Here is a 9,670-nt window from a genome sequence, read left to right as displayed (position 1 = left end):
ATACAATAATAATTTATTTTATTATTATTGGTATTATTATATTTTATTTTATTTTTAGGGTTGCTGAGAAAAAAAAATTAGGGCCTAAAATCGCCCCTATATCTACTTAATAAACGGTCTGAATGCCTCTTTTATTCCAGCACTGGTTTGTTTTGTCGGTGCACTTCGGATTCCGATCGGCCAATCCCGAAGACTGCCGGAAGAGCCCGAAGTCCTGCCGACCAATCCCGAAGTCCCGCCGGAAAACTCCGAATCCTCGCAATGCACGCTGGGAAACCTAGAACCTCGACACACACCCGCCATCTTTCTTCCCAGCGAGTTAGTAGGACAACACAACAACCACTTTTTCTCTAATGACTAATTCTACTTAAAAACAACCATTAAAGCTGCTGTTTCCACTCCGTCGCCACCAACAACAAGTCAGTAGAGGAGCGGACGGGGCTGGATTTTACATATCGATCCTGTATCAGCTATAAAAAAAGAGTTGAAAGTTAAAAGGCTAGTATGGGCCGATCTCGCAGCCGCAGCTCATCTCGCTCCAAACACTCCAAAAGCAGCAAACACAGCAAGAAGAGGAGCCGCTCTCGCTCCCGCTCCAGAGACAGAGAAAGGTCCAAGAAGCGCTCAAAGTCCAGGGAGGCCAAGAGGAACCACCGGCGATGCAGGGAGTCCCGGTCCCGCTCCAGGTCGTGCACCGCCACCGGTTGTAGTAGCACCGGCTGCACCACCGGCGGCGGCTGCGGCGGCGGCGGCGGTACCACCATCATGGCGGCGGCCTCGTCCCGCAGAGAAAGAGCCGCCTCGCCGCCGGAGAGGATCGACATCTTCGGCCGCACGCTGAGCAAGAGGAACGCGCTGGACGAGAAGCAGAGGAAAGAGGATGAGGAGAGGAAGATGGAGATGGAGAGGCAGAGGAAGATGTGAGTGTTTGGTTTATAATGCTAAGCTAAGTGTGCTAAGCTAAGTGTGCTAAGTGGCTCTGCAGCAGGGCCTCACCTTCATCAACATCATCATTATCATCATCATCAGCCCGGTGCAGCTCACCTGTCTAACTGGGTCACATCTCATGGTTGAACTCCATTAAGAGCCAGTTTTAACCCCTTAAACACTTAAAATGCATTATGCACCAGGAGATAGAGCTAATAATATACACAAATATGTTTAAATTATTGGTGCAAATGAGTTCCTACAGTTTTTTGGATGTTTATGCTCCTTTTTTGGAGTATTATAAATGTGCAAACAAGTGAAAGTTTCTATGTGCTCATTGAAAATTTGATAGTAAGACATGCAGCATGCACCAGGAGATACATCTCATTCTCATTAAGTCCCAAAATATACACAAATATGTTTAAATTATTGGTGCAAATGTTTACTGAGGTGCAAAATGAGATATAACTAGTAACATCAAAGTAGATATAAAGTGCATAAAAAGAATAATTAACATCACATTTTGCACTCTTACCTGTTTAAGGGTTAAGAGATGCAATTAATATGTTGATATCAGACTCCAAACTTTACATTTAAAGCCCCCCCCCCCCCCCCCCCCTCCTTCTATCTCATAGCTCACCTGTCTAACTGGGTCTGAAACATGCAGCATGCACCAGGAGACACAACTCATTAAATCCCAAAATATACACAAATATGTTGAAATTATTGGTGCAAATGTTTTAACTTAGGTGCAAAATGAGATATAACTAGTAACATCAAACTTTAAATTTAAAGTCCATCTATACTGGTCGTCTTGTTCCTACAGTTTTGGGATGTTTGTGCTCCTTTTTGGCCAGTTTGTGTATTTTAACCCCTTAAACATGCAACATGCACCAGGAGATGCAACTCATAAAATCCCAAAATATACACAAATAAATGTTTTATTTAGGTTAAAAATGAGAGAACTAGTAACATCATAGTAAATATAAAGTATATAATTAAGAATAATTAACATCTCATTTTCCACTCCTGCCTGTTTTAAGGGTTAAAATACACAAACTGTCTCTTAATGGAGTTCAACCATTAGATGTGACCCAGTTAGACAGGTGAGCTGCACCGGCTGATGATGGTGAATAATAATAATGATGATGATGATGATGGTGGTCAATATTGAACCAGGACTGGCTTTGAAACTGCCTCTTAATATCAAATTTTCAATGAGCACAAAAAAACTTTCACTTGTCTGCAGATGAACATGAAAACAGCCTTTTAGTGTCAAACTCTGCACATTTATAATACTCCTATAAAAGGAGCTCAAACACCCAAAAAACTACAGGAACAAGAAGACAGGTATATGGGGGGGGGGGGGTATAGATGAGTAGAAGGGGGGGTGACTTTAAAATTTAAAGTTTGAAGTCTGAAATCAACATATTAATTGCATCTCTTAACCCTTAAACAGGTAAGAGTGTAAAATGAGATGTTAATTATTCGTTTTATCTACTTTATATTCACTTCATATGTTACTTAGTTATCTCATTTTGCACCTAAGTAAAACATTTCCACAAATATTTTTGTATATTTTGGGATTTTATGAGTTGTATCTCCTGGTGCATGTTGCATGTTTAAGGGGTTAAAATACAAAAACTGGCTCTTAACCCCTTAAACATGCAACATGCACCAGGAGACACAACTCATAAAAATCCCAAAATATACAAAAAATATTTGTGGGAATGTTTTAATTGGATGCAAAATGAATTTGACTCTATTATAGTGAAAATACACTAGAAATCACACTATAATGAGAACATAATTATTTCTGTTAGTTGATTTTAAATGTAGGATCCAACAATATTTGAATATTAGGCTTCACGATTGAACCTTTAACACCCAAATATTTCCATTTTTGTACATTTTAGGCAACTCTAGGTAAAGTTATAAAAGTTCAGGCTTTAAAAAAAAAAGGTAATTTATGTGTTTTTTTTTTAGTTGGTTTCAATTGTCAAAATGGGTCAAATTTGATTCAAACAGTATGTAAGAGTTAAGAGGCGGGGTCTACAAGCATGATTTATGACATCATGATCAGTTTTAAAGCATGCATGCATTAACAATCTCTGTCTTTTGTGTTTTGGTCACACAAAAAAAAGTATAATTGCAACTTTAAAACGTTCAAAATGGCACCTACATCTCCCCTTCTTCATTATCCAAATATATTATATTATAGAAGCTTAATTGCTGGACCCTAAATGAGTTCATCCTCAGTGTTTTTATGCCCTGCAGGCTGCATGATGAATAGTGAACCAAACTATTTATGACGTCACAAATCATAAAGTCAGACGTTGAATGAGCTCAGATGTGAAATCAACCTTTTTTTTTTTTTAAAGTGTCAGAATCTGCAAAGTGAAGCTCAAACATTTATCTGTTGGAACAAGAAGAGAAACAGACGTCTGAGTGGAGCAATAAGAAGTAAATAAGTAATAATAATCCATCTAAATGTGGTGTTGTTAACGCTGTCAGTGCAGCTCCCTGGTATCCCTGCGCTGCATATATATATATATAGCGAGTGTTGACATTAAAGATGACCTGAGCTCATCCTATAGGTCTCAGTGTAGATCAGGCATATAAAGGACCAGTAGAAGATAAATAAAGTAGCTTGTGAGAAAGTCAGAAAGCTTCATCTGTTGTCTCAGTTTATTCTGCTGCTGTTTAATATTCCTGTCGTCCTCCCGGGTCAAATTGACCCCGTCTGTTTTGACTGTTCCTTCTTTCCTCCCTTCCTTCATTTCCTTCCGTCTGTCCTTCCTCCCTCCCTCCTTCTCTCTTTTCTCCATCCCCCTTTCTTCCTTCCTTCCTTTCCTTCCTCCCTTACTTCTTTCCTCTGTCCTTCTTTCCTTCCTTCCTCCCTTCCTCTTTTCCTTTCTCCCTCCCTCCCTCCTTCCTTCCTTCCGTCCTTCTTTCCTCCATCCGTTATTCCTTCCTTTCTTTCCTTCCGTCTGTCCTTCCTCCCTCCCTCTTTCTCTTTTCTTCATCCCCCTTTCCTTCTTCCTTCCTCCCTCCCTCCTTTCCTTCCTTCTTCCTCCTTTCCTTCCTTCTAACTCCCTTCCATCCTTCCTTCCTCCCTCCCTCCCTCCCTCCCTCCCTCCTTTCCTTCCTTCCTCCTTTCCTTCCTTCTTCCTCCCTTCCATCCTCCCTCCTGTCCTTCTTTCCTTCCTTCCTCCCTTCCCTTTTCCTCCCTTCCTTCCTCCTTTCCTTCTTTCTTCCCTCCTTCCTCCCTTCCTTCCTTGACTCGAGGACAACACAAGGGTTAAATATCAGCATCAGATTGGGATCTTCGATAGTAAAAGTCATTTTAGAGCAACTTTACTAAATATTTGTTAGTTTAAACCCTCAGAAAACACATTTTCATGCCATAAATAAGCAATTTTAGTGGTTTTCTATGTGGTTATTATTATATATTTGACATTAAATGATAAAAAAAGTTAATTTAAGTGCGTAAATCTGTATGTAAATAATATTTGGTGTGCAAGAATAATGATAAACTTTATTTATAGAGCAGCTTTCATACAAGGGATGTAGTTAAAACATAAAAATACAATAAAAAACAGCAAATAAATAAGTTTATTAGTAAAAAATCAGTTAAATGACACAAATTAAATAAATATATTTTCATTTTTGGTTTAAAAATGTTAGTTACAGCCTCAGGAAAACAATTTAATGCCATAAATAAGCCATTTTAGGGGTTTTCCATCGCGTATTTAAGAGATATTTGACTTTAATTAATAAAAACAATTAAGATAAGTGTATAAATCGGTGTGTAAATAATATTTGGAAGCAGCCTCACATGGAATAAAACATACTATAAGCATGCAATGAGTCAAGTTTGGTGAATTTAACCTATTTTTAGCAGCTTATTTCTACTTATATTTAAAGATAAATGTGACTATTTAACAGCCGTAAATCTCCCGACTTCACGAGCGATTTGATGTCAGTTCAACGCTGTCACAACTCTGCATTATAAACCACTTGAGTTGTCGCCCCAAACACAAAAAGACCACGACCCCCCCCCCCCCCCCCCCTCCGACAGCTTGTTCCTGTCAGACACGGCAACGACACCTGAGAATCTCAACTACAATCCCAACACCTGGCTTCCTGAGTGAGTGTGTGTGTGTGTGTGTGTGTGTGTGGCTCCCTCGGTCAGTAGCCACAGGGCCACTTAACCAGCCATACAAATGTAAATATCATGACACTATTAGATAAGGAAGGACTAAGGAAGGGGGGGGGGGTCGGAGCTGGCGAAAGGTCTCGTGTTTCCCCAAAAGCGGCTGACGAGGGTTGAAATTGAATCCAAGGTGGAAGAAGGGAAGGGGAGGGGGTGTAGGGTTATGTTGTGTGTTTACAAGCGGTGCCAGAAGCCATGTGACTATATACACGCTTCCTTAATACTTAATGGCTTCCTGTTCAGAGTCAGAGTGCAGTCGGTGATATAAAAGGAAAAATTTTAAAAAACAGGATGACAGGTGACGCCCATCTGGGGCGAGAGTCATTTGATCACCTGAACTGGGCTCTGCAGTGATGATAAAGGCACTAAAAGGAGTGTTTTTCTATTGTTTTTCACCCCAAATGTAGATAATCAGTTTACTTTCTTTTACCATCTCTACTTTTCTTTTTATAATGTGTTGCACTCACCAAAAAACACACTAATTGTGAGGAGTAGAAGTGACTGGAAGATGCATCGATATTGACTTTTCTACCGATATCCGATATTCCCCAACTCTTAATTTCCGATACCGATATCACCCAATACCGATATTTGCAGGCTTCTTACACCAAAACTATTAGGTAACAACATAACATATCTCCTACTGTTGAATTAACACATTATGCTTAATTATATTGTGATGCTCCACTGGATGCAAACATAAATGCAACATGGCTTTCCACATGTAAACACTGTCTGTGCAAAATAAGAGAACTACTTCAATTTAAGTTATGGAAAAAAGTGCCAATATGTCACTGCCATATTTATTATGCTGCTTTGCAGTAATTTACTATCTGTAGGGACACTTGGAAATAGTTCCAAACCACAGACATAAACCCCGTTTCTAGAGGCGGGACCTTTTATAGGAACGTCCTCTCACTCGGTCCTCTCAGCTGTTGTGTCTCCAGCAGAGTAGGACCCAGATAGAACCCAGATGGGACCCAGATAGGACCCGGATAGGACCCAGATAGGACCCAGATAGGACCCGGATAGGACCCAGATAGGACCCAGATAGGACCCACCGGACTCTGCAGAGTAGGACCCAGATAGGACCCAGATAGGACCCAGAGTAGGACCCAGATAGGACCCAGATAGGACCCGGATAGGACCCAGATAGGACCCACCGGACTCTGCAGAGTAAGACCCAGATAGGACCCGGATAGGACCAAGATAGGACCCAGATAGGACCCACCGGACTCTGCAAAGTAGGACCCATCGGACTCTGACGGTGACGTCACAGAGGCGACTCGCCGAAAGCATAACAGAGAAAATGACAACGAGGATATAAACCTTCTGTTTGTGTGTTCGTGTACATGGCGGTGGACGCTATGAACTTGTTAGCCACGGTTAGCAACCCACGAGTCTAGCGTGTTGTTGTTGTTATACGTCATCGAGCACGCACCAGTAAACGTCCCATGCTGCGTTCATGCAGGTTCGGAAATGCTGAAGCCTACAGAACAAACATCAGTTATAAAAACCCGATATTACAGTTTTAAGTGAATATCTGTGTCTTATTATCAATTAAACTTCACAAAAGATTTAAAAAGCTCAGTTTTCTTCCTGCAGCTTTCTCACCATCATACACAATGTTTACATGTTCTTTAACGTTAAGTATTGAAGTAAGGTTCTGCAGTGTATTATGAGATAGTAGTGAACATGTAGAGCAAATTAAAAAAGCATGCACTTAATCTACACTGTTTTTTGAGTGTCTATATTAAATCTTGTCTCTTTATTTCTAGTATAAAGCCAAAAAACACTTAAAACCTGCAGACATTTACACAGAGTCAAGTTTTATAAGCAGCAGGACTTCGATACTACTCCATATGACCAACCTGTAATTTAACATTAGCTGCATGTTAACACACAGCAGCATCTTTTTAGTTCAACCCTGCTGAGAAACATTGAAGCTCTTCACTGTTGGTTGAAAACATGATGGAAAAGTTATAAAGTCTCTCAAACTTCTGACAGTTTTAATACAGTGAAGGTTTGTCTCCAGTTTCCTGTGTGTGTGTGTATGTGTGTGTGTGTGTGTGTGTGTGTGTGTGTATGTGTGTGACTCACATATTGAACCAATCAGTTCAGTCTCAGAGACAAATTTGCTCTTAAACAGCGAGGTCTTCCACTCGGTGGGGAAGCGACCACAGTGACCAGTGATATTACGGCCGTGTGGTCGGCACTGCAGTGGAAACATGTACGAGAAAGACGACATTTAAGAGGAGGAGACACAAACGTTAAGAGCAGAGACGCCACATGTGATCGCGATTAGAAGAGAGAGACCATGCACGTAACATCCGTGACGTCACCCATTGGTTTGTGGACTGCTGCTCGGAGGCCAATAGTATCAGATCTGAGCAGCGCCATCTTGAAAATTTCAGGTGCATGCTGGGAAAAATAAAAACACAGATTCTACTTATATGGGCATCAGGAGGAGCATGAGGCGCCCTCCTGAACCTGTGAACCAATCAACCTGTCAATCACGACGTAGCCACGCCCTAATGCATACCCTGCTTTATCGTCACATATAAAATCAGGGAGGCCAAAATGTCCCAAATGAACATCATACTGCATTGAAGAAGGCTTTAAACTAGCGATTGAGACCATAAACACATTTTGAAAACGTTTACTGAGGTTAGAAATCAAGTGAGAAGTTGGTGAATTCTCCATTGACTTGTATAGAGACGGAAGTCCTTTTGACACCAAAACGGTCGCCCCCTGGTGGCCTTTTGATAGAATGCAGTTTTAAGTTACTTCCGCGTTGGCCTCATTTCAGAGGACCGGAGCTCCCCGCCTGAGGGAGACACAATACAGTTTAGTTCTGGTTCTGATTTCCGTCCTTTTTCTTTCCTCTAGACGCCAGCAGGAGATCGAGGAGAAGCTGATCGAGGAGGAGACGGCGCGGCGGGTGGAGGAGCTGGTGGCCAAGCGCGTGGAGGAGGAGCTGGAGAAGCGGAAAGACGAAATCGAGCGGGAGGTGCTTCGGCGCGTCGAGGAGGCCAAACGCATCATGGAGCGGCAGCTGCTGGAGGAGCTGGAGAGGCAGCGGCAGGCCGAGCTGGCGGCGCAGAAAGCCAGAGAGGTAACGCTCGGTCGTTTGGAACGCAGCCCCCTCCCATCCCGTCCCGTCCCATCCTGTCCACCTCACCCAAACCCCTCACCTGTCCCCATCTCCCTCCCAGTCTCCTAATCTTGACTGGTGCTTTTTTATAAATTGGGGGCGGGGGGAGGAGGGGCAGGGGGGGCATGTGGGGATGGTGAAGGTGGAAGGGACCCCCCCCTTCCCCCTCCCCCTATTGTCCTTATTTACCTTTCAGATAAAGCGTAACCGAGCCATGGTACAAGTTTAACTGCAGAGAAGGAGCAGATTCAGCACCTGGAGGTGGATTTAAACTAATAAAGCTCTCTGTAGTTTAATATCTAAGTTATGACATCACTCCTAATTAACATTAAACCTTAATTTGGACATCTGTGTTACTATTTTAAGTCGTAACATCCCCCAAAATATACAAATATACTAATAATTTTGGGGGCTCGTCCGAGATACTCAGGTCAAAAGCTCCGTAAAACGTATATATTTATAATTATATACGTAGATTTAATGCTAATCTGAAAGTCTCTCGGCCAATCAAATGCTCAATTATCAGAGTTATAACTCCCAATTAAAATAAGAGCTGTGTGAAAGTTAATTTGGACATTTTTTTAACCCCTGAATATAGAAACATATCGACGATTTGTTGCACGTGAGAACAAGGAGAACTCCACCTCCTTTAAATTGTGTGTATATATATAAATATATATAATTATATATGCATTTAATGTTCTCACATCCACCTCCATGTAAACTGCCTGTTTTTTATACTTTAAAGTCTTTAATTTTTAACGTCTCCTGACTTGCAGGTGAGAGTGTTACCATGGCAACGTTACTTAAAATAAAACAACAACTGACTTTCTTTTTTTTTTTTTTGCCATCGGTTCACTTTTTGATTTGAATTGTAATTTATCTCCGTTTTTTATATATATATGTGTGTGTGTTTAAATAAAGAAGCTCTCCTCTCAAACTCAACATGACACTTCTGTTCCTACAGTCACCGTCTGTCCCATCAGTGACCCCCCCCCCCCCAACCCCCCCTCCTCCTTTTTTATTATTATTTATTTATTTCTTTAATTTCAATCTTACACATCTTCACTTTTTGATTTGAACTCTTAAATGAACTTTTCTTTATTAGAGTTTAAGGCAGACTTCCTCTTCCTCCCCCTCACCCCCCCTTCCTCCTCCTCCTCCTCTTCATCTCCCCCGGGCGTCATTATGATGAAAATAAAGTTTTTTTTTATATTTTATTATTTACACTACAGTAATAATGTATTGTGAATGAGTGGAGCAGATGAAGCTTAGTGACCCTCACTGTCACAGGGGAGCAGCGCAGCGGCTCGGTACTAATAGGGTGAGAAATGCAGTATGAGCACCTCCTTTTTTTGCCTCCTCCTCTTCCT

At 41.5% G+C, this 9,670-nt stretch overlaps 1 protein-coding gene across 1 annotated transcript in view; it reads left to right on the top strand.

Annotated features, from left to right (window-relative positions):
* Window positions 1-281: 281 nt before the first annotated feature.
* The window catches only part of arglu1a (arginine and glutamate rich 1a), a gene marked incomplete at its 3' end in the record, with an annotated part of 11,436 nt that continues 2,047 nt past the window's right edge, over window positions 282-9,670 (top strand). Inside the window, 2 exon segments of the mRNA XM_062431884.1 lie at window positions 282-920; window positions 8,033-8,258. Of these exon segments, the coding sequence (XP_062287868.1) occupies window positions 505-920; window positions 8,033-8,258 (642 nt within the window).

Source organism: Scomber scombrus, chromosome 13 (assembly GCF_963691925.1).
Source record: "Scomber scombrus chromosome 13, fScoSco1.1, whole genome shotgun sequence".
Taxonomy (NCBI): Eukaryota; Metazoa; Chordata; class Actinopteri; order Scombriformes; family Scombridae; genus Scomber; species Scomber scombrus.
Note: the sequence above shows the minus strand (reverse complement) of the source record. Positions and strands in the feature narration are given on the sequence as shown.